At 42.0% G+C, this 25,583-nt stretch overlaps 1 protein-coding gene across 1 annotated transcript in view; it reads right to left on the bottom strand.

Annotated features, from left to right (window-relative positions):
- The window catches only part of CFAP299 (cilia and flagella associated protein 299), a 446,034-nt gene that overhangs the window by 306,819 nt on the left and 113,632 nt on the right, over positions 1-25,583 (bottom strand). Inside the window, exon 3 of the mRNA XM_066574916.1 lies at positions 19,779-19,869. Coding sequence (XP_066431013.1) covers positions 19,779-19,869 — 91 coding nt within the window. The remainder of the gene's footprint in view (positions 1-19,778; positions 19,870-25,583) is intronic.

Raw genomic sequence — 25,583 nt, 5'->3', positions numbered from 1 at the left:
CATAATGTATATCTATATTATGTAGTCATGAAGGGTTTAAGGAATCCTGATCCAGTATCAATGTTTACAAGACTAAAGTGCTGTATATCCATGAACTCATACCAAACGCTTCTCTGTACATTGTCCTGGTAATATGGTGCTCAACGGAATAAGTGCTCTAGTCATCATACTTTAATCTCAACCTTGATATTTCCTATCGGCATAATACATTTAAGACTCCACACAAACTAATAAATGTAATAAAAGAGAGGGGGAAAAAAAATTATAGGGTGATTCAAAAGTCTGGGCCACCCAGAATATCTTATGAGCGAAAAGAGGTATAAATAGGAAACTTTGTAGGATGAAACATGATAAATAAAATATGCACTGATTAATCATCAAATTAAAGCCACCTTCCTAATTTTACCTAGGTCCCCCATGCCGTCAAAACACTTCTGATCCATCGAGTGATGGACTCTATAAGACCTCTGAAGGTGTCCAGTGGTTTCTGGAACGAAGACATCAGTGGGAGATCCTTCGAAGGAGACCTGTCATGGATCAAAATCAGTGGGGGTAGCTGCATGGGTCGGCAGTAGCGGCCTCGCTGACACTATCCTGAATTTTTCTTTCCTTACTTCCCTTCATCCGTACGGACTCTTCTTAGGACTGTCAACACCAAATTTTATTGGGTTCTGCCCCATAGATTTTTGCTAGAGACATCAGAGCACCTCTATTTAAATTAGTTTAATTATGATCAATATATATATATATATATATATATATATATATATATATATATATAGACTCATTGGGAAAAAAAATCAAACACCTAGGATCGGGTTGTCGGAATTGAATTAAACTTCCTCTGTGATTGTAACGTTGATATAAGTAAGTAATTACAATATCAGAGCAAAAGGATCATTTATTGTGGAAAACTTGTGTTATTTTGAAGCCAAGAATCTTGTTGGTTTTAACAATTGTATTTTTTTTTATTATCTGCCCATTATATCAATAAGTAGAAGCAGGGTTTCAACAGTGACAGAAGCCTTAAAAAAGTAACATACTTCAGGAGGTTTGATATAAACCTTTGTCATATTATACTGAATCTCCATTGTGTTGGTGACATGATAACTGATGGCTCTCTAATACATTCTTCTGGGAAGATCCAAAGTGGAAACATGTAAGGGATATCATGACCACAATGAGAGGAACAAGCTGGCTCAAGCCAATAACTTACTCTCAACGTTTTCATCCCACGCAACCCTTCCATTTTCCTACTAAATATATTGAATTTCTCCCTTGTGCTGGGTGTTGGGTGGACCATAGAGATGTCTGACCTGTGTAATTACACGCAGTACATCACTATTGCACTGTACTGTCACTATTACAAGCACAACGCTGGCCTGGATGGCCTCCGGGCAACAAGAGCTTGTACTTGATGCCTGATCCTATGGAAAGGCCCATGCTTGTATATTGTTAAGTTTATTGATTGGACAATTTAGTTATTTAGTTAAAGGGGGTTTCCAGTTAAATACCATCGATGACCTATTATTAGGATAGGTCATCAAAGTTGATTGTCTGGGGTCTGTCGTTCGGGGCCCCAACTGATCAGCACCCCAAAAATCTATAGGTCGGAGAGGAAGTCTTCACGCCGACCTCTGAGTTGTCTCATTGAAATCAATGGGAGCCATGCCTGCAATTGTAAGGGCTGTCCACTACATGGGAGGTCGGCACAGAGGCTTCCACTCCAAACTCTGTGTTATTGCAGCACTGACAACATGCACCCACACAGCTGATCCGTCGGGGTTCCGAGCGATGGACCCCAGACGATCAATTATTGATGAGCTATCCTAATAATAGGTCATCAATAGTATTTAATTGTTAACCCCCTTTGGGGGCTCTTTCATACCGCTGTAGGCATTTTTACGTGCGCCCACCGGCGCCATAAAAATGCGTGAATGGGCGCATAGATCTAACATTTGTGTGCCTGTTCAGACAGCAAGGGCCTGGCGCATATACGCCGAGGCTGCAATGCCGTTGCATGGGGAGAGACAGCTTAGCAGAGCTAAGCTGTCTCCCCCTCCCCCCCCCCCCCCTTGCCGGCTCACCTCCTCTCTCCTCCTCTTCGGCTGCTTGCAAAGGAAGTGGACGGGGAGGGCCAGAACAAAGCTCCCACTCTCTCCCCACCTCTTGTCCGTAGCCAGCAATGGGAGGGGACAGAGCTTAGCTCCGCCTCCAGCTCACCCCATCCCATTGCAAACTGCCAGAGAGGAGGAGAGAGAAAATGGAGGAAATGTAGCAGTCACGCTGCTAAACCCCCTCCCACCTCCCTTCTCCAACTGCTGTCATTGGCTCTCATAGGAGTCTATACAGCAGCTGATGTATTCAAGGCAGAAAGATAGTTCCAGGACTATCTTTGCTGCCTGGTGTAAAAGCGCCCGACACTATATTGGCCGGCCAGGCACTTTTACGCTGTGGGAATACGCCTGTGTGATCTGATGCATCGGAATCCATTGTTTTGCTTTTAAACTTAAATGTTTTCAGGGAAGGGCTTTAAATATAAGCTCTTCCCTGAAAAACAAGGCAAGCTAGTGTGAAAATTAAAAAAAAAATACATACTCACCTTCCTTCAGCTGCCGGGGCTCAGCCGTGTCCTCTCTGCGCTGTCCCCGACTCTGCAATGCAGTTTTTTGAGCAGCCGGGGAATTAAAATCCCCGCCTGCTGAAAGAGCTGCTTCTGATTGGCCGAGGAGCTTAGCCAATCACAGGCAGCTCTCGCTGAATGAATGATAGGCGAGAGCTGCTTGTGATTGGCCAAGCTCCTCAGCCAATCAGAAACAGCTCTTTCAGCAGGCAGGGATTTTAATTCCCAGTCTGCTCAAAGAACTGCATTGCAGAGTCGGGGACAGCAATAAGAGGATGCAGCTGAGCCCTGGCAGCTGAAGAAAGGTGAGTATGTGTTTTTTTTTATTTTTTACACTAGTTTGCCTTGTTTTTCAGGGAAGGGCTTATATTTAAAGCCCTTCCCTGAAAACATTTAAAATTTAAATTTAAAAGCAAAACAAATTACAAATACCGACGCCTTCTACACACTCAAGATACTTCATATTGAGCCTCAGTCTTCCAAGCAACTGTAATTAACATCAGGCTCTCCTGCGTCAGAAGCCAAATATCCTACCAATCCTTCTGTGGGAACAAACTAGCCCTCAGAGGAGTATAACAAAGCAAACAAGGGGAAATCAAGCTCTATGTTCACAACATGAAATATTACAATTATCCTGAGTCTTCCATTGAGAGGACGTTGGAAGAACCACGCAGCTTGGATCTGACATATAGCGGCTTATTGGAGGCTTAAATTTCCTTGCGTGTTTTCCTAGTTATATTTCATTGTTTGATATTTTGTAGAGCGTTCTGTTGAGGAATGTGTGAAAAACAAGATACTCAAGAGAGAGTAACACCCTAGAATTTAGAGATTTTTTTAAACTTGCATAAGAATCAGATTTGGCTTTGCTTTCTATTTATGTATGACGCTGGTTAACTATATAAATCAGCTCCTTAGTAAGAATATATAAACAAGCGTGCCTTGGGGATTGGAGGCATTTAGATATTATCTATAGCTGAAGACAAGTTCCAGGCAGACCGTGCAGTAATACAACTGGATACATTGTATAGTACACAATCACATACTAAAGCAGTGGAGAGAATTTACATTGCAGGACAGAGACTTTCTCTTGCAACCTTCTGTAAAAGTATACAATAAATATATCCTAATGCAACAGAAAAAACTTTCCCCCTAAAGTTAAAGAGGAGAAAACAACCACTCACATTAAAGACAGAATGCAGATATATTTGTTACAGGAAAAAATGACAAAAATGATTGGAGTTAGGGCACAAAACACTTGAGCGTATGCGCAACTATCGCTACGGAGCGTAGTTGCGCATGAATCGTGTTTTTCTGTTTTTTTTTTTTCGAGCCATTCAAACTCCACTCTATAGCACGCGAAGCCCTTAAATAAACTCTGCCAGCTGCTATGAACCCCATAGGCATATCGTCAGGGGTCGCAGGGAGCGCAATGGCAACCTGGCCCCTGTAATAAGGAGGCCCAGAGGCCATCATCCACCATATACAAATGCACATTCAGTGCATTACGGGATGATCGCACTGTCAGCTGCACTGCACCAATCACGCGGCCAGTAGTGATTAATAGATAGATAGGCAGATATAAGAGAGTAAGATAGATAGATAGATAGATAGATCTGAGATAGATTGATAGTATATAGATAGCAGATAGATAGATAGATATAAAATATATCTATCTATCTCATATCTATCTATCTATCTATCTCACTCTCATATCTATGTATCCATCTATCTCACTCTCTTCTACCTTTCTATCTGTCTATCTGTTATCTGTCTCCTATCTATCTTATATCTTTTTATCTATCTATGGCCGCCTGCACACGAGCGTTCCGGATTCCACTAGCGGATTTTCACGCGCGTATGGTACCTAAATGTGCTTGCGGATAGGTGCGGATGCGTGAAAAATCACGCGCGGATATACGCGGATGTGTTGTGGAAAAAACGCGCAGAAAAATCCGGAAGACACCCTTATTGTAAACCCAACCCCTAGAGAACTGCCCATTCCCTGGAAAACAGCTTAAAAACCAACACCCAGACTCCGTTTTGTCCCTCTTGCTTGTGCGAGCACCGTTAAATTATTCTGGCAACATGCTTTCACCCGGTGAGCAGATGTCTTTGTGGGCATGGTTGATCCATGTCACTTTTTTCGGACGTACTGTAAAAATACTATATAAGTGTGGTAACGTAGTAATCGTACTGACCCATAGAATAAAAATATCGGGTCGTTTTTGTTGCACTTTGCGCGCTGCAGAAACAGGACGCACCGAAAGATGGTGGAAAGTCTTTTTTTTTCTCTCCGATTACAATTTTTAAAGGTTTTTCAGTAAATTATATGGTACAATAAATAGTGCCATTGCAAAATACAACTCGTCCTGCAAAAAAATAACAAGCCCTTATACAGCGACGTCGATGGATAAATAAAGGAACTACGATTTTTTAGGGAGTAGGGGGAAAAAAAGGAAAAAAGCAAAAAAGCTCCGTCACTAAGGGGTTAAAAGTGGGGATGGAAAAAAGCACAATAAAAAAAAGTAAAACTGCTTGGCCACTAAGGGGTTAAAATGAAAAAAAAAGTACATTTGACGCAATAGCGAATAATACTCACGCAAGTTCTTCTGTTCTGCTTCTACTGCTTTCGTCCAGGCATCCCCATAAACCTGAGCGGAGAGTTGAAGCCAGGATTGTTCCTTTCTGTTCTTGTCGAGGTATTCTGGGGAGTTGCTGTCCCATAGGCTGGGGAAGTCCTGCATGATTGCCACAAGTTTTCCCATGTCCATCATTATGGCTTGTGGCAGGCTGGTGTCTGCTGGCTGCTCTCTGGTAGATGAGGGGACTGAAAGGACAGATCTGCAGTTGAAATGTGCCTGTGAAGCTCTGTGCTGTGTGTTGGGACGCCTCCTACCATGCCTACTTCCTGTAGTCATAGCAACCAGTGACTCCATCCGCAGCTGCACTGCGGATGTACTGCGTGAAAAAACGCACCCATTCACTTGTATTGGAGGCTTCACGCGCATGATCCGACCAAAATTAGAACAGGTCGCAGATTTTTTCACGCGCGTGAAAAAACGCGATACATATCCGTCCGTCTGGGGACAACTGCGGATCCTCATAGGAGTATATTGGCTGCAGTCTGGGGAGGATTATGTGCCTAAAATCACGCGCTTGAAATTCTGCTCGTGTGCAGGCACCCTATCTCATATCTTTCTGTGTCTCCCAGTATACAGTATATAATTGTACAATTTACACACAATTGAAAAACACATGCAGTTTTTTATAGTGTATGCAGTTTCTTTAAAACGTATGTGGCCTTTGAACACCGCAAGCAGTTTTTTATTGTGTTTTTCCTAATTGTGGTTCAAAAGTACAACAAAAAACATAAACACACCATGAGGCCACTCTCACACATGCGTTCAGAAAACGCAGACCGAATTTGTGGCATTATTATTGCAATTTTGAGCTGCGTTTTTGAGCATATGGTTCAGAGCTTTTTAATGCACCCCATCATTGTGATGGGTGAGGGGCATTAAGAAACACAAAAAATGCAAAAGTAGAATAGACAGCTTTCAAAAGTTGTGGCGTTAGAAAGTCTGTGTTTGAGTTCACATCTCAGTAAGCCCATTAAAATCAATGGAAGCATTTCACCGCAGTTAGCACGGCACTCGGGATGCCATGCTAAGAGCAGTATAAAGTGGTGTGTGTGTGAGACTGGCTACAAACAAATTTTCATGTAGTGCACGAAATGAGTCATGTTTGGAAAGATTACGCCAAGGGGCTAGTTCATGTATGCAAATTCATTTTGCAACATGATTTAGGTATGGGTACGGGAAGGGAGGGGGGCCAAGCTGAACTTTTGCACCTGGGCCCTTTAGTTACACCTACGATGAACCCCATAAGCTAAATTTATCTTAGGAGAATAGCAGCACCTCTAGACTCTTATTCCATCATAAAGGGCAAGGAAACAGTACAGGATTACACAGCTCTCATTAAGATCAATAGGCCTTTAATAGTGGATTTTAGGGCTTCTTCACACGACTGTGTTATTGCAGGTTTTTACACTTGAACAATGTGCACACTAAACACAGAATAGAATCCATTGATTTCAATGGTTTTGTTCTCAAAAGCGCATTGCACGCCCAGAAAAAGTGAGACCTGCTCTGTTTTCCTGGATTTTGCACAACAAACGTCCATAGAAGTCTTTGGGAGGTGTGAAAATACGCAAGGGGTAGCGTGTGACACCGCGCAAAACGCAGGGAATAGAACACTTCTTTTCAGCTCATTAGGCTTAAAATAGCTATAAAATCCACGGAAAGGATGTGTCTAGCCATTAAGTCCATGGAAAGCCTGTGCCAAGTGCGTGTGAACTTTCCTTGCATGCGCAAAAAGTACAGTACCATGCGCAGACATGCTCATAACTCACGGATTATGTACCTTTTCAAACCTCGTTCATGGGCACATATGCTGCAGTGAGCGTTTTTGCGCGTAGGCTCATGTGAAGCTGCCTTTAAAGTGGGCCTTTTGACTCAAAAAAGTCAGTATATGGGTTTCCTGTTGTTACTACAGATATCCACCAAACTCAAAAACAACCATACTTGTATATTAATTGGCTTCATATAACACTGCCGCCAGTGTGTGCAATTTAGAAGACATGTACAAGACTGAGGAATATGTTGGTGCCCTTAGTTGTTTGTAGATTGAAGGTCTTATTCTAAAGCTTCCATGTTCTATAATACCAAAAGTCTATATTACATAGTTATCGGTTTAGCCTCCACTAGAAGAAACACTGACCTTGACTGCACTTCTCTTATCCGCTGACTACGGGACAACATTACTATTTTCCATAAGCCACCTCTGTCTTCCATGTTATGTCCCTATAACAAAGATAAACTACCGGACAGTGAGTGGCTCTACAAGAGATGAAATACAATAGCGCTGGGAATTCCTCCTTAATTTTAACTTTAAACTTGATCTTTTGGCTGCATGACTGACCAGCTTATTACCTGTACTGAACAAGGTTCTATCAATGCAGAACGTCCCGGGTCCACAGACCAAAGACAAACCCTGCTATTGTATAGACCAGTGCCTCATGTCAAGTTAATATAAAGGTACCTGACAGCCATTATTTTCCAGCGTAAAGGATTACACTAGAAAGAGAATAATGGTTTATTAATAATTCAGATATACCCTCGAAATTAGGGAATGAATTTTTGCTGAAACATCCTGCCAAAGGTAATTAAACCGAATTCTATATTTTGTGGAGCTATTAATAAGGCTTCTTATCTCTTCTGCAGATCCTCTGATACAGCAACGGCAAAGTATAGAGTATGAGACGCCTTAGAAGCCTAACAGAGCCCTGGACTCTTATCTAACTGTATCAACACATGGAAAATGATCTTTTATTCTACGGTTGCTGTAGGATTCCATGTCCAGTTCAAAACAAGTCATCTGTGCCCTGCTAGAACACAACTCTAGACCATGTGGAATGCTTTTTTTCCCTCCACTGTAGGGCATAGGAACAAAAGTACAAAGGGGGCTTATTGTTTATCATGTCAGCCCCAGCTGCCGCTGAGTCGTTTCTGTTACAGGACTGAAATATGTTAAATGAAATAGTGCATGCATATCACGTTTAATGGCTACAAAGAGAGTGCATGTATTCGTGACTCGGACCCTATTTACATTCCTTCTATCTCTTTTATGAAACTAATGGCTAGTAGTAGACCACAATAGAGGAAAATGCTATATATATCGGACTTCAGATCTGTCTTAATGTGTGCACTCACTCGTGTCTAATGCACATGGAGGGCCACAACTCTCAAAACTTACAACTTTAAATATGAAGTTCTCCAGTTTCCTACTACTGTTTCCTTGGTTGGCCATACAATAACCACTTTTGCTAAACTTGTTTCCCCATGACCTCTTCTGCATAGGTTGTAGTGCTGAAGCTGAAAAGCAGGATTTGGCTGTGCTGATCTATAGAGTGGGAGTCATAATATTTCTTGAGTAGAGGCCATAATATAATAAAGATAGCAAATAAGTATAATATTAAAAGAAAGACATGCAGACAGTCAAAAATATATAAGGCTGCTTTCGCATCTGCGTCAGGGGTTGCGCTTTCCTGGTCCATTCGGAGACCAGGAAACAAGAATTCCCTCGCCGAACGGGTCCGTCTTATGTTTGATCTGAACAGCACCAAACAGACTCCATTGACTATAATGAGGTCCATTTGGTTTCCGCTCAGTTGCCCTAGTTTCTTCTAGTATTTTGTGCTGGATCTGCGATGGAACCTCCAAACTGAGGTCCCAACGCAGATCGGAAAGTGGCCTTACACCAATTTCACTCTACATTCGAGAATGAGTAACTTTGTATATTCAATATGATAAAATATTTGTATAATGTTTTTTATCATGTTTATAGGACTCACAAAAGGTATCAATGTATTAAATCGGGTCTACAATGCCCTGACACAACATATATGCATACCTTTGGACTTGACATTCATCAATAATTTTGATAGATTGCAATCTAAGCCTATTAGGCTTTAGCTCCAATATCTCTTGCAGGACTAGCTATTTGGTGAAGGCAAAGAAAAACACCCCTTCTCCTTTTTCCACAGGAAATTCAAGTCAATTTTCCCTCATGGGGTAAAAAAAATATGAAAAATAGCCAAAAGGTAATTTGCTAAACTCTCTGGATTAATTTATTTCCATACTTTCATTTTAGTCATTGTGTTCTATGTCTTCATACCATAGGTATTGTTACTATTTTATTGTATTTAGCCCTTTTTTCAATTCTACTATTGGTTTGGCTATATTTCATTACAACATTTCACTGTTCCACATTATATATTAACCATTTCCATTCCACTGTCTGACCTCTGAAGTCATTATGATTTAAGCCTGTACAGCTCCGATGTTGGAAGACGTCCGTCGGGCTTCTCTTACTGTATATTGCTAGCCTCTCTGCCATTGGAGCCAATCCAACATGTCACCTCATGCAGTGCTGGCTTCAGCCAGCAGATAGCGCCGTTGTATAATGACAGAAAAAGAGTAAGCCCCCTAGGAAAACCAGGATACAAATTGGATTGGAAAGGGTTAAAGGAAATGTTATATATTATATATTAACCATTTCCATTCCACTGTCTGACCTCTGAAGACATTATGATTTAAGGCTGTACAGCTCCGATGTTGGATGACGTCCATCGGGCTTCTCTTACTGTTTATTGCCAGCCTCTCTGCCATTGGAGCCAATCCAACATGTTACCTCATGCAGTACTGGCTTCAGCCAGCAGATAGCGCCGTTGTATAATGACAGAAAAAGAGTAAGCCCCCTAGGAAAATCAGGATACAAATTGGATTGGAAAGGGTTAAAGGAAATGTCTAATTTAGACCGCCCATCTTGATATATAAGTACCCAATCATAGAAGTCTTTAGGCCCTGAATAACTATTACTCAAATTATTCCTGGATCATGTGAATCTGAATGACCATCATTCACTGTAAACGCTATCAGCAATTCAACAACGAATCGTCCACTTCTCAATTGTCATTCAGTTGAGGCAGTCATAAAAATTAAGCAATGATCTTCCTATGTAAAAAGGCAATCATTCATCTATGAACAACTGCCTGTTTTTCTGTGAACGGAGTAATCTGTGGCATACTCCGCCTCCATTCACTGAGCAGTCATTGCTTCTGTGCCAAAGCGATATTGCTGGGATGACTATTGGGTGCTTAAGCGCTCGACAATCATCCCATGTAAAAGGACCCTTAGTTAATAGATGAGGTTCACTGATGAAGATCCTAATCTCTTGGCCAAAGTATAGAGCAATTGCAAAGTGCATTTGTCCTGAATTTCACAGTCAAGCTATTGATTTGAGTGGGCACCTTGTAATACTTAATTTCCCCTGTGATGGCGCTGCAATAATTTAAAATGCTACATTCAGATTGCTAGAAGCCCCAACACTTGAACACTTTGTTATAACCCTATTGTCAAGGGACTTAATAAATAGGGATTCTCCTAAGCAGAGAACTCCTTTTAGGAAATGAAACTTTTTTTTTGCACACAGTAAACCTGATCTTTGCAACTCTTCTTAATTATAAACACTGTATCCCTTTTATTAGTATAAAGGTTATTCCCATCTGATAAAGTGATGACATGCTGCTAAGATATGTTTTCAGTTTTTGATCTTGGGGAAATCCAACCTTTGTAACCTTGTGATTCTGAAATGAAGGGTTAAGGTCTGCACTCCCAGACAGGCCCTGTACAGGGAATAACTGAAGATCCCTTCATTCTCATGATGGATCCATAGGGGGTCTCGGAAGTTGGATTCCCATTCATCATAAAGTGATGGCATATCATAGTAGATAACCCTTTACTTGCCCACTTTTAAAATCTCTCCAACCCTGTAAGAGTATTATTCTGTGGTTCCTAAAACTGTACTATGAATTTAAGATGAGCCCTACATGTAATTAAAGCTTTGCTCAGACTAGAGCCATAACTTCCATCATATCAGAGTCATGAGATCCATATATAGCTTTTCCAATAACTCCCACTTCCACTTATTTAAAATATGGGGGGCATTTCATATTTAAAATAATTATGTTTACATTTACAAATGATTACTTTGCTTGTCATTGTAGTTTCTGCTTTATATATTTACATATGTTTTAATGCTGCTTGACATTGTGTTCATGCTCACATTACATTGAGAATTGTACAGAATGTTGGCTGTTTCAAAAAACACAGTCAATATTTATATCTCAAGATAACACCGGGAATTAGTGGTCAAGTAGAGTCATTAGAAGAATTATGTTCAACTCTAGAAAGATACACACATCACTACAACAAAGTCAATCTTAGAAACAATGCAAGTTTTTCATGAATCATTGTCTAATGAAATCAGCTAAACATCCAAAGATACAAGTTAAATGGATTTTCCAAGCCAAGGTTTTGTACATTTCCACTGATCAGCTGGTCTCTCTCATGAATATGCATATGTTCCGCTCCTCCTCTTTTCTCCTCTTTCAGAGGCTGTGTAGGATAACCACACCCACTCAATATTACACAGCTGTCTCTTCAGCCTCTCTTTAAATAGCTGCTGGTCCTGTTCCCCCTTACTGCTGATAACAGAAGAAAATTCACCTGGAGTGAATTATAGCCCTGTGTAGCTGTCTCTAATTTCTGTCCACCTAATCTCTTCCACCATCCCCCACACTGTCATACAGCCCTATGTAATAGCTCACTGGAAAGGCAATAAACTTACCGTATTTTTTGCTTTATAAGACACACTTTTCCCCCCTCCAAAGCGGGGGGGGGGGGGGAGTTGCTGCGTCTTATAGAGTGAATGCGCCAAAAATTTGTTCCGATCGCCATTTTCAGTGCGATCGAGAATTTAACGTGCAAACACGATTTAGTTAGCGCAATTGTGCGTTAAACTCGCGACGCACGAACAAATGTGCGATCAGTCAGAAGATTTCTCTCCTCCCCACTGCCCCCCATACATACCTCTGATTGGTCGTGAGCGCCGGCGGGTACTACTGCTGCTCCCCGCCTCCACCAAATGGCTTCCTTCCTTCCTCCTGCTGCACACAAGCTCCACTGTGATATGGAGCACCGGTTTTTCAGACCTCTGCTGCTTCTTCTGCTCCGTCGCCCGGCACTAACCCTGCGCTGTCCCTGGGTGAGTTTAAATTTTTTTCCCCTATTTTCCCGCTCTAAAACGGGGGTGCGTACTATATACCGGTGCGTCCTATAGAACGAAAAATACGGTACATTCACAACAGTGGAGCAGGATAGGGGAGGAGCCAGTCTGTTCTGGCTGACAACATTTATGAAGATTTCAGTCCTCCAGTCTTGGAAAACAATATAAGCATAGAAATTAAATAATCAGAATTTTCTTAAGGAAAACCAATAACAAAAAGGTTTCATTTCCAAAAACACATTAATTAAAAAAAAGGGGACATAGCCTTTAACTTTTGTTAAGAAAAACATCTGTAATCAAATAAAGAGTTGAGTAAAATGTCTTAATGCACGTTTCTAAGGCCAGCTAAATATGTTTCAGCCAATAATTATAACCATATAAGTCACAAGAAAACCTGGAAAACCATCTGAAGGGGACTTATCTGACAATCATATAGTGTACATTTACACTGAAATAAGCTTTCAAATTGCACACATCTGGAAAATAGCATAAAATGTCATAAATTAAATCTTAGTGTCTACTGTACTTTGTTTGCAGGCAGCCTACAGAGCAGAAAACATTCTAAAGCTCACAAGTACCATGAATTAATAAGTGTGCAATACATCAAAAAGTTTGCTATTTTCAGGGAGAGTGGTAAAGTTTTAAAGGTGAAAGGTGACAAAAAGCACAAATCGGGGGTACAGCGCTCGAATAGGGGACCTGGTGAGTATGAGACATTGCTCCCTAAACTCCTGCTTTCTCTCACCTTTAACCCCATAACATAGTTTATGGGCTCAAACATCCTGACAGATACCCTTTAATATGAATTGTCAAACACAAATAGAAATTGGTTTTGTTAGGTTTCTTATGTCATGACATTACATGCAGCAAAGCAAGTGTTCAACATTACGGTCACGTCTGCTTCATGTGTGCGATAACTGCAAACCCAAACATAAACACTCTGGCAATGTTCACACCATAATACCACGAACCCCCTGCAGGTCAAGGAAAAATAAACAAAGGAGGGAAACTTTCCCTAAGGGGAAATAGAAGATGACAACTCCTGCTTACTCTTGGATGGCTCGCCCTGATAAGGACGCATCCACCCTCTTACCTGTGCCACTCACTATCCCTGGTAAATGACAAAGGAAAATCCACCCTAAGAGTAAACCAAAACCTCAAAGAATAGATCTTAGTACTAAATCTCTGAACTTATCTGAAGAGCCACCAAAAGAACCCCAGAAACCAAATCCAGAGATGTCCTCACTCCACAACAGAAGGAGACTGCAGGGAAATTGACCAGCACAGAAACCGGGCCAGGATGGAACTAAAAACCCTTCCTAACAGCTAACAAAGCCACAAACACAAAAAAGACCAAATGCACAGTCAAGCTCAAACTGACACAACAATTACCTTCTTGGATAATATATATAATATGATATAATATAATGGAAAAGGAAGGGGGGGGGGGGCTTACGAATATGCATAAAACATGAATTCAAGTTGCTTAAAAAAAAAATCTATAGCATTTACCTAAATTACATGTGGGATAGGGAAGGGAAAACTAAAACAAATGCAGCTTCTTGCATAAAAGTCTACATAGGCAACTCTACCATTAAAGTATGACAACCAAACTCATAAATGATTTTGTAGTATACTTGATAAAGCTGCAGTGCTCCTTTTCTTTACTAAAGAGCATCATTCCACCATTACCCCGACAGTGGTGGATTAAGGGGACCATGGGCCCGCGACTGTTCACACAACTGTAGCGTATTGGTTGGCCTTTGTAGCCAACGTTCACCTCTCACATTAATGCCATGTGGTGCCCAACAGTTTTCACATCGCTTATTTCCAATGGTGCCATTTGCCCACTCACAACACACTTTTATCACAGTAGCATGTGGAAAGTTTACAAACTGCTCTGATTGAGAATTACCGCCACCCTTGGCCAAAAACCATCCCTTTTTGCAACTCTGATAAATTGCTCCTTTTACCCATGACAACAATGAGTAATATGAGAGCAGACAGCTTATCACACACATGTATACTAGAGATGAGCGAGTATACTCGCTAAGGCACATTACTCGAGATTCGGGTTTCGGCGGCGGGCGGGGAGAGCAGGGAGGAACAGAGGGGAGATCTCTCTCTCCCTCTCTCCCCCCCGCCCCCCCCTGCTCCCCACCACAACTCACCTTTCACCCGCGCCGGTCCCCGAATCTTTAGAGACGAGCGGGGAGATACTCTGCTAAGGCACTACTCGCTCGAGTAATGTGCCTTAGCAACTATACTCGCTCATCTCTAATGTATACCCATTAAGCCTGCCCACCACACTTCACTTCCTTCATGGTCTACACGCTGCCAACATCAAGAGTAGAAGGTGGTTATAATAAGGTGGCCTCACTGTGTAATAGTTATTCTTCCAGTTCTGGTAAGTCGCTCGGCCATTACTCTTCTCACAAATCTATCATCGACTATGGTTTGTTGCTTTTCCTGCAGCCCATTTGTGCCAGTCAGTAACACCACCATCTGACATGGAAAACCCTCCAGTTCGTCTCTCTTTGAAGGGCTGATATTTGTTGATGTTTTCCAGATTATATACTATAAATCTTGATTGCAACTTTTCCACCTTTTTCTTCAGATACTTTGATGATATCACGGTTATAATTATTGCTAAATACAAGTAAGCCAGGGAAGCGTTTCACTGCTGTAATACAGAAGCAGTCTGTCGAGTGGAACAAACAAATGTTTGGTGAGACTGAATTCAAGATTTTATGTGAATATTTGCTTGGTGTTCCGAAGTGTAACACTTCTAAAGGCCACTCTTTTGTTTTTTCTGGATATGGGCCTGACTTGACCAAAATACAAAGTGATGAGATTAAAGAGCGGTGCTGAGGATTATCATGAGTTCCTTATAGACTAAAATAAGCTATTAATATGCTTCATGTAATCAATTTGTATTAAAGGTTTATGTCATAAAGACAACCTATAGCTATCCTGTAGGCTCTATAAGGGGACATGGGTGTCATTGACACTCAATGAGCCAAAGTATAGAGATCCTAAGTAAGGCTCCTTTCAGATCTGCGCTAGAACCTCCATTCATAGGTCCCGTCGCAGATCCGGCACGAAATACCGGAAGAAAAAACTCTGCATGCAGCATTTTCTCATCCGGTAAAATGCTGGACAGTTGAGCGAAAACCAAACAGACCCATTATAGCCAATGGGGTCCGTTCGGCACTGTTTGATCCCGTCATAAGACGGATACATTCAGTCAGGGGATTCCCTTTTTCTGCTCCCCAAATAGAGCAGGAAAATGGAACCCCCTATGCACGTGGAAAGCAGCCTAAGGCCGGGTTCCCACAGGATGGAAAGGTCGTGGAATGTCCGCAGCAGGACCCCAAGAAAATTCAGTGAGATTTCCACAGCGGAAAGGCAGCTTCAAGGGTTTGAAGCGGCTAGTCTGCCTGTATTCCACTGCGGGAATCTCTCCCCCTAGACAAGAGAGAACCCGCAGCGGAAACAGGGATACGGGGGGGGGGGGGGGGGACTGAGAGAGAGATCTCCCCTCCGTTCCTCCCTGCTCTCCCCGCAGCTCCCCACCGGCACTCGAATCTTTAGAGACGAGCGGGCAGGTATTCGCTAAGGGCAATGCTCGCTCGAGTAGTTTGCCTTAGCGAGTATGCTCGCTCATCTCTACCTGTGAGACATTGAGTCAGCTGATTTTTCCCATGTGATTAGCATATTCCTCCCCTTTTCCTTTTGTCCTTCCTTGTATCTAAGGTTGGATGGGCGCAACCATTTCCTAGTATCTTGGGGTGGTTTAGAGCCTTGCTTGTGATGACTCCAACATATTTTCATATGGCATAACCTCTTCTACTATTCGAGCTGCTCTGGGGATGGAGCACCTATGATGTCACTTGTACTTGATTGTTCGGTAGATAAATACCCACCTATGTTTAATGTTCATTGACCCCTTGAGAAAGCAGGTGGTGAAACATGTGTCGGGGTGCAGGAACGCTCTACTCGTATACTTGTAGTCTTCCTTATTTTCTTTCTATATATTGGGATTGAATTATAATTTATTACATTTATCAGGCTGACTACGTCTATATTTTTTATGCCAATGTATTGGCTTGTCTCAATGTAACGGTTACCATCTTGTGTGACCTGCTTATATGGACACGGCGTACCATGTTTTCTAAAAATTTAGCAATCTTGAGTTCTAATAAAATTTTATTTCCCATGCTCCTGTGTCTTGCGTGTTGGACTTGGTGGTTTGGTGTAGCTTATATTTATACACACAGACTTCATTTATGATTCGGGTTGTTTCCCTTTATTGTGTTTAATATATCTCTCCCAACAGATGCCATGTCCCCTTGTCTTCTGGGGGAACTTTAAATGAAACAACGTTTCACTATATTTTTTGTACGGGCCATTTACATACAAATGAATCCTAACCCCCTTAGATGTCTTTTCACAGGACTAATTCAATTTACTGTGATAAAATACTTGGGATTCCGAGAATATAGGTACTAAGCGAAACCTGATGTAACTCCATCGCCACCTTAGAAGAGAGACAAATGATTGACTTATGCAATAGGGCAGACATATGCTTCATGAAAAGAAATGCAGAATGGGTGTGTGTGCCAATATCAATGTAGTGATCCCTCCATGATGTATGGATGAATCGGCCTACAAGACATATCACTTTCCCATAATGTTATATCCGCTTCACTTTGGAGCTTTCCTTGAACGTTCTTTTATTACATCTATCCATTTAACATATATCGGTGGTCTTGAGTTCACTTCACTGCTATCAGTCATGTCTTCACTTACACCCTTCGGTAGGGTCTTAGGGTCACAGGCAATAGTCAGCACATTATGTCAAAGGAGAATGGCTTCACGGATCCAGCTTCCATTTGAGCCGTCTGGGCTGATCAGAGTGTTTCATGTCACACAAGCCTTACATGATGGGCGTCTGACGTTGACGGCATAAAATAACATCAACGCATTTCATTAACAAGGGCTCTTGTATTAGCGGGTCAAAACCAGATGTTCATTTACAAGCAGACATTACTAGACAGAGTTCAGTTATTACTTTTTACCTTCTAAGCATGGAGCTTCCAGTGCTGAAATACCGCACATGGTTCATTAAAAAAACTACTAACCGTTCACTCCAAATGCTAAAGTAATTACTATGTGGTATTTCAGCAGTTGTTAGTAATTAAAAAAAGTCCAACATTTATTACACTTATTTGTTCAATTATTGTATTTTTTCTTTTTTTGCCTAGTTTTTTTTAAGTAGATTTGAAAAGTGGTTAAAGGGGTTTTTCTGGAAATCATTGCCAGCATTCTGCTTCCTGCAGGTCAGTGTACCCAGTCACTAGTGACGTAGCGTTCGCTGACTAGCAGGGAATGCAAAGCTATTACTGAGACTGCGCATGCGCGCTGCCTCTCTGCAATAGTATATGAACACTTCCAGCAAGACAGCATGCATACGCAGTCTATGCAATAGCTCGACATTCTCTTCTAGGCAGTGACCGGGTACACTGACCTGAAGGAAGGAGAATGCCGAGAATGGACGCTTCGTCACTGGAAGAAGAGGATCCGGCCGGCTAGAGGTGACGTGACCTGGGAGACTGGAGGAGCTAAGAGAAGATCGACGAGGAGAAGATGCACTAAGAAGAGTGCCTGGGGAGGAACAGGTAAGTATTAATTTTTTTTCCAATGATAGAACCCCTTTAATGGCCACTTTAAGAGAGTCACCCATCTGGTAGTGCATTGGACCTCCTTTAGGCCTTCAGAGCTGCAGCAATTGTCCTCTACATGGTACAATCAGCAGAGATCTCAAATTGCCTGAACCTTTCTTCTACTTTGGTCATATTTGCAGAACCCAAGCTCCTGGAAATTTACAAGTACGTTTGGCATTCATGGTCTCAAGGACACATTTTTGAAAACTTTTTCCCAAAAGTAGTATTTTTGAACATTCTGTGACATTCCCTTTAAGGAGCTGTAAAAAAAACAAAGTTAATCTGTATAGAAGCTATTTGTTTAAAATGAAAACATTTTTTTTCAAAATTACAAATCCTCATCACGCCTCTCTGTAGACTATTCTTAATGTATGGAAGCAACCGCTGAGAACATTACACTACAAGACTTCCTTTTCTCATTTTAGTATTTATTTTCCCATAACAAATGGCTTGTCCAAGTTAAAGCGACCCTCCACTCAGGAGCTCAAAATTGATATGTAAGTCAGTACATAGAGAGGATGATGACCTGCTCTTTATCTTCTTCAGATCTAGCTCCTTGACTGCTTTATAGCTTATGTCCATTAAGACAGAGCTGTGTTCTGTGACTATAGTTTACCTGTAATCTAATTTGAAGTAGTCTGGGACACACCCCTGTCTCATCATTGGTTCAGGCTACCTCAAGGGGTGTATCCCAGACTACCTCAGATTAGGCACTGTAGCTAAATAGAGCTGAGAAAAAGCTGCCAAGGAGCAAGATCTGAGGAACAATAAATAGCATTTTCATCTCCCATAGGCACTAACTTACACGTCAATGTAATGACTAGAGGATCACTTAAAGCCCAATTACAATACATGTTATACTTATTATTACCAAAAAGTGACATGATATATGTTTGTCTCCTCTTAAGTATATTAGGCCCAATTTATTAAAGTTGCAATTGAAAAACAAGTTAATATAGCGAGTAAAAGGGGTTGTCTAGTTGTAAACTATAGATGGTCTATCCCTAGGATAGGTCATAAATACTAGAACTGCAGAAGCCTGCCATCCGGGACTCCTGCCAATCAGCTGTCAGTCCAGCTCATGCAATTGTGCATTGAGCTGATTTATACTGGAAGCAGACAGCTCCATTCTAAATACAGTGGCCAAGCTTGGTATTACAGGCAAAGTTACAATTCAACTGAATGGGAGATTTGCCTGCAATATCAAGCCTGCCCAAGGCATTTAGATCGAAGCTGTCTGCTTCGTGCAGAAATCAGCAGACGAGCCAGCAAAGCGATGATCAGTGGGGGACCCTGGGAACAGACCCCCACAGATCTACTATTGATGGTCTATCCTAAGATAGTTCACAATTGGACAACCCCTTTAAGGAATACTATATATATATATATATATATACACATACATTAAACATTTTTTTTTTTTTATGAGAGCGGAAAAAAAAATCAGCTTGCACTCACACGCTAATTTCATTTTTTTATGAGGGTATGATGTGAATTTTTATTTTTCCAATAAAAACAACATGCAGTTTTCACAAACATGAAAAACCTCATGTACAGCGATGTGATCCACCCATCTATTAATAAGCTTAATAATATGCCAAGTTTCTGATATTGCGCTCGCTTGTGTAAATACGGCCTAAATCTCAGAAGAGCATTCTGCAATTAATCTCCATATCAATGAAGCATGAATGCAGACAATAACTACTACACAGAGCAGCATGGATCCGATGTACTGTACTCACTGTCATCTTCCCACTGCGATTTGCCTCTTCCCTTACGGCTAATGCTTTCAGGAAATTATCTTTCAGTTCTTTTCCTGCACTTGACAATATCCTGAAAAATAGGAAAGTGACTGTAATGATGAACAAGTTTACAAAAAATGGATGGATATAGCCAGAGATAAAAGTGCCTCTTATTGCAATATTCTTCTGCCTAAGGTCCCCATAAGGTCTCATACCTGTACAGTGGCACATATAGTCCACATTGGCCCTGTGTGTAAAGAGGTTATCAGAGATTTTTACTATGATGACCTATCCTGTGGATATGTGGATCTGCTACTCAGGATCCCTGCCGATCAGCTGATCCCTGGGCCTGCTATCAGAGCTGGAAGCAGATGAGGCTGTTCGTATTCTAGTGGCCCAGTTTGGTACTGCAGGCATAGGTCAATGGGAGTACCAGTATTGACAGCGCCCATGGATCGGCAGGGATCTCAAATGGCGGCCCCTAATCAACCAATTATTGATGACCCATCCTGAGGATAGGTCATCAATAGTAAAAATCCGCAAAAACTCTATAAAGTTCATTAATGAGTCATGATGAAATTACACCCCTCCTGATTTTTCAATTTAGGTATTTCAGCCACACCAGACTCATTGCATATAAATGCATAAAACCAAGCGCATGGTCATGCCATCTACATAGACAAACACAAGAACTCAGTGACTTCAGGTGAGACACTCTTGTAGAATGCCAGTAATAAGTTTTTGATCTGCCAGATCTGCACCGGTCAACTATGATTGCTGCTATTGTGAAGCAGAAGCACTTGGGTGTAACAGCAGCTCAATCATAAAGTTGAAGACCACGCAAATTAACAGAGCAGGGCCACCGGGCGCTGCTGTGTGCGAATAGCATGTGTTCTCTATTGTATAACTTACTGCAGAGCTCCAAATTGCATCGCAAAGGGACATCTGTGGGCCCTGTTTCAGCTTTTGTTCACAATGGAGACCATCACCATGAGCAGATCCGCCTTTTGATGCGTGCATTGATTCACGTCAAATCTGATGGACCTCCACCGGCAGTGTGAACATGGCCTAATATACAGAAACTGCATGGTTTAGGCACAACATGCTAAGATCTTGTATCCAATTTCTGTTCACTTTTACTCGTTGAGATCAAGGCTGCTGGAGGTTTGGTCATGGTCCTGTTGTACTTTTGCATTCATAGATCATTTCAAAACTCTTTGTAGCAGACTTATTAATTTGTGTTATAAAGCCTTTAAACCATAGCTTATCAAGATGAAAAGGTCATCTCAATTAAAAGCTGCCTGAAAAGCAATGTCCAAGCTAGAGCAAGTCGTCAGAGATATGATCAAAAGGCATAAGTAATAAAAAGGCAACTAGAGATGAGCGAGCATACTCGTCCGAGCTTGATGCTCGTTCGAGTATTAGGGTGCTCGAGATGCTCGTTACTCGAGACGAGCACCACGCGGTACTCGTCTCGATTAAACGAGCACTGACCATTGAATTCAATGGAGGCGGCAATACAGCCAGCTCCATTGAAAGCAATGGCCTGCCGGCGAGCGCGGGATGAATTGTCGGGAAGGGCTTAAATATATAAGCCCTTCCCTGCAATTCATCCAGAAATGTGTAAAAAAAAAAATATATATACTCACCTTGTCCCGGCAGAACGATGTTAGCCCATTGAATTCAATGGAGCCGGCAATACAGCCGGCTCCATTAAAAGCAATGGGCTGCCGGCGATCGCAGGATGAATTGTCGGGAAGGGGTTAAATATATAAGCCCTTCCCTGAAATTCATCCAGAAATGTGTAAAAATAAAAAATATATATGTACTCACCTGGTCCCGGCAGACGGAGTTCAGCGCGGCCAGCGGCAGTCCTCCTGAACTGCTCTGAACAGCTGTGAGTAGTATTCAGCAGCCGGGGATTTAAAATCCCCGCCTGCTGAATGAGCTGCCTCTAATTGGTCACAGCCTGACCAATCAGAGGCAGATTCCACTCACACACCCATTCATGAATTTATGAATGGGTGTGTGACTGCTGCCTCTGATTGGCTCAGCGGGACCAATCAGATGAGAGGCAGCAGTCACTCACCCAGTCCTAGGCAGCATGGTAGGACAGTTGCGCAGCTTCCAAGCTCTCCCTGCTCAGTCATTATAAGCTTCGGCTCAGTTGCATATTGTCCAGTGGAGGAGAAACATCACTCCTCAGTTTTCTGCTGCAGTAGCATAGTAAGCAAAGGAGACATTTACATGCTGCAGCAGCAGGCAACAAAGGACAGACTCCTTCGTCCCAGCGCCACCAGACTTGGAGTAAATCAAGAAGAAGGCCTTCTATCAAAAGACCTCAATCCTGGATACTCCTTGTCACGTCTTCTTCGAACATTCTGTTGTCACTTTGTCATTACGGTGTATTGAGTGTAGAATGATGGGGAAAAACTTGATTTTTTAATTTAATTTGCACAAGGCCAAAACTTAAAAAATGTAAAAAAAAGGGAGAGGGTCTAAAAACTTTCCAGACCCTACTGTAAGTTCTTTGCACCTTCACAAACGAAGGCTGTATTTCTATGCTGCACTAACCACAACCACATTGAGAATCCCACCTAGCCAGCTGGCTAATAATTAAGTGATCTTGCAAGATTGTGTGGTCATTGGCTACCGTAGTGTGGAACGGTGCTGGTGCATCTTGTCTCCACCGGAAGTATGGGTGTGGAACCCCAGTCTAATACAAGGGAATTGCCTCCTTTAGTACTACATTTGATGTTTTAAATATTGAACAATTTTGTTCTATATTTGAGACTGCTGAGCTGAATCTCTGCCATGGTTATCATAGAATTTGGCTTCCAGTGCAAATAACACACCTGACTAAACATTAGCACTAATGTTTAAACCAGTTAACTGAGAACTACCATCTACATGAGTCTGTCACTCCTCCAACAGTCACAACACTACATAAAGTTCTCACTATCAGTTCCTTGCTGACTTTCAAGTCATTGCTGAATAAATTGAATATGGAAAATATCAAGTGAAATGTTATCTGATGCTCAAACCAGGGCTGACATGTTTAGTATAGCAGAAACGTGCTGCACTACTTCCGTATATGTACTCTATGCACTGTCACTGACTTCAACGCAGAAGAATAGTATTACTTAGTAATTAATAAATAATCAACATTTTAACTACAAGGAAACCTTTTTGAGATGATGATTACCCAACTGGCATAAATAGCATTGGCCCCTCAAAGAAGAATTCAATATAGATAAGACATAGAGGAATTAAACATTTCTCACTGACAATCTGATCTCAGCTGTGGGGTCTTCTCAAGGGGGTCTTCTAGAAAGGTTTTACTGCATCCTATTGTAATTTGCTAAAAAGGGGAAGATCTTATGACTTTAATTGTTTTTCTCTTAACCCTTTGCAATCCAATTTTAGATTTAGGGTTTCCTAGGGGGCTTTATCTTTCTGCCATTATACAACAGCACCATCTGATGGTTAGAGCCAGTACTGCAGTATGTGACAAGAGTCCTTATATAGCTGATATTCTGCTGCATGGCTAGGACTGGAGGTTGTCTTCAATCCCAGGTGTTTAAGAACCTAGGTACTATAGTGGCTATTGACCATGGCATTTAACTAGTTAGACAGAAGGAGGGGGGCTCCCTCTGTCACCTAATCAGCCCCTAGGCCCCGTGACTTTATCGCAAGTTGTTAGTAGGTTGCCGTGGCAAGCAGCAGCCACAAGAATAGCCTAATGGATTGTCAATCCACTACTCCCATTCCATAATGCTTTAGAATACCAAGTATAACAAAGCATCCTATCAGGAGATTGCTTTGTCATGTCCTCCAGTGGGACTAAACATGTATTTAGATAGAGTTTAACTTTAAAAATTGTGCACAGCATCAAAAATGGTTCTATTTAAAATTTAACGCACCCCTAATATGATTACAACAAAAAATGAATAAAAACAGTTATGACTCCTGGAATGTGGTGACAAAAAATAATTTTTATTGTGCAGGAATGCTGTCTTCCACTAGGTGGCACTGCAGAGGTGTTGTTCCATCTTCCTATTTGCATATTTTTCAGAGGAGCATGGAAGGTCTTTTCAGTCTCCTCACTCACCTTCCAGGCTCTCTCCCTAAGAAGAAATGATACCCTTCCTGACCCACGTCTACAGGCCTTTCACTATTCAAGCCAGAAACTTACCACACACTGATGAGCAACAATCACCCTGAAACAGCTGTCTGTGCATGGTTATGCTAGCTTTGACTCATTATTCCCAGTCATTGTTATCAGGCTTGTTTAAAAAGTCTGACACAGACTTACAGAAATGCTGCCTTCCTATAGGTGGTGCTGCAGAGGTATTGTTCTATCTTCCCATTTGCATATTTCCCAGAGGAGAATGCATGGCCTAATAAGTCCGCGATCGACGTCCGCATGGAGGATCGCTGGCAAAATGTGGGCATTGGAAGGCATGTAAAAATCACTTTTTCACTCACATTTGCAGATGCAGAAAATCGGGAGAAAAATCACATTATGCTCTATTTTGCCGTGAACGCCACACAGACCACCTGCATTAAAGTCAATGGAGGCTGTGCAACCCGCAGCCCATACGCAATTAACATAGCGTATGGGCTGCTGTTACCCACTTCATCGCTAGGCGACAATGCGGGAAATACAAACAGTAGAAAAAACTGTACTGAGCATGACTGACGGTGAGCCGCCCGCGGTCATACACAACGCCGAAAATTCAGGTACATGGCATCGCCGGCCGAGCTCACATCCGCATGTGGAATCCAGTCCGTCCATACTGATATCTTATAAGAAACAAAATCATGAATGTATAATTGTGTATGACTATATTACACTGCATATACTATTTGCATATTAATCACTGGCAATATCTGGGAGTTTCACATGGTAGTATTATATCAGTCCCCAAAATTAGCAGACACCAGACCCTAAAATTCATTCAGACCCCTGATCAGATGCCCAAATTAGAAGACAGCAGACCCCCAAACTAATTTACACACCAGATCAGAACCCTGAACTCATTCAGACCCCAGACCAAACCCTTAAATTTAAAAGTTCCCAAAATACATTCAGACCCAACAATAATCCCCCAAATTCATTCAGACTCTTGAGTAAATTGGTAAATTGTAAGCCCCGCAAATTCATTCACACCAGACTACTAAATGTTCAGATCCCAGACCAGACTCCTAAATCCTGGCACACCAGACCAGACCCCAATACATTGCACTTACAGGTATCAGGTCTTGCCTTGGTGAAACCCCTTGCATTGGTGGTCATCGGAGTATTGAACGGGCTAGCGTGAGAACTTTGTGTACCAGGTGAGGTTCCACTGAGAATCCCTGTCCAGTATTAGGACCATGGCTGCAAACAATGTTCTGACACTGACCAGTATGTGCCAGGCTGGATAGTCAGGGCACCCTTTTAGGCAGCCACTATGACTGGCATGGGGGTCATTACTCCACGGCTTTTGTGTTATTAACAACTGCTGTTGTGATGTAATTACAGTAAAACTAATTATAAAAAAAGAGTAGAGATGAGCGAACGTACTCTTTTCGGGCGTTTTTGCACTTGAGCACCGCTTTTTCCGAGTAACTGACTACTCGGACGAAAAGATACGGGGGCGCCAGGGGCGGCGTGGTGGAGCGGGGGGTAGCAGTGGGGAACAGGGGGGAAGCTCTCTCTCTCCCCCCCCCCCACTCCCCTCTGCAACCCCCCACTCACCCCTGGCGCCCCCCGAATCTTTTCGTCCGAGTAGTCAGTTACTCGGAAAAAGTGCTGCTCGA

Source organism: Eleutherodactylus coqui, chromosome 7, assembly GCF_035609145.1.
Source record: "Eleutherodactylus coqui strain aEleCoq1 chromosome 7, aEleCoq1.hap1, whole genome shotgun sequence".
Classification (NCBI taxonomy): Eukaryota; Metazoa; Chordata; class Amphibia; order Anura; family Eleutherodactylidae; genus Eleutherodactylus; species Eleutherodactylus coqui.
Note: the sequence above shows the minus strand (reverse complement) of the source record. Positions and strands in the feature narration are given on the sequence as shown.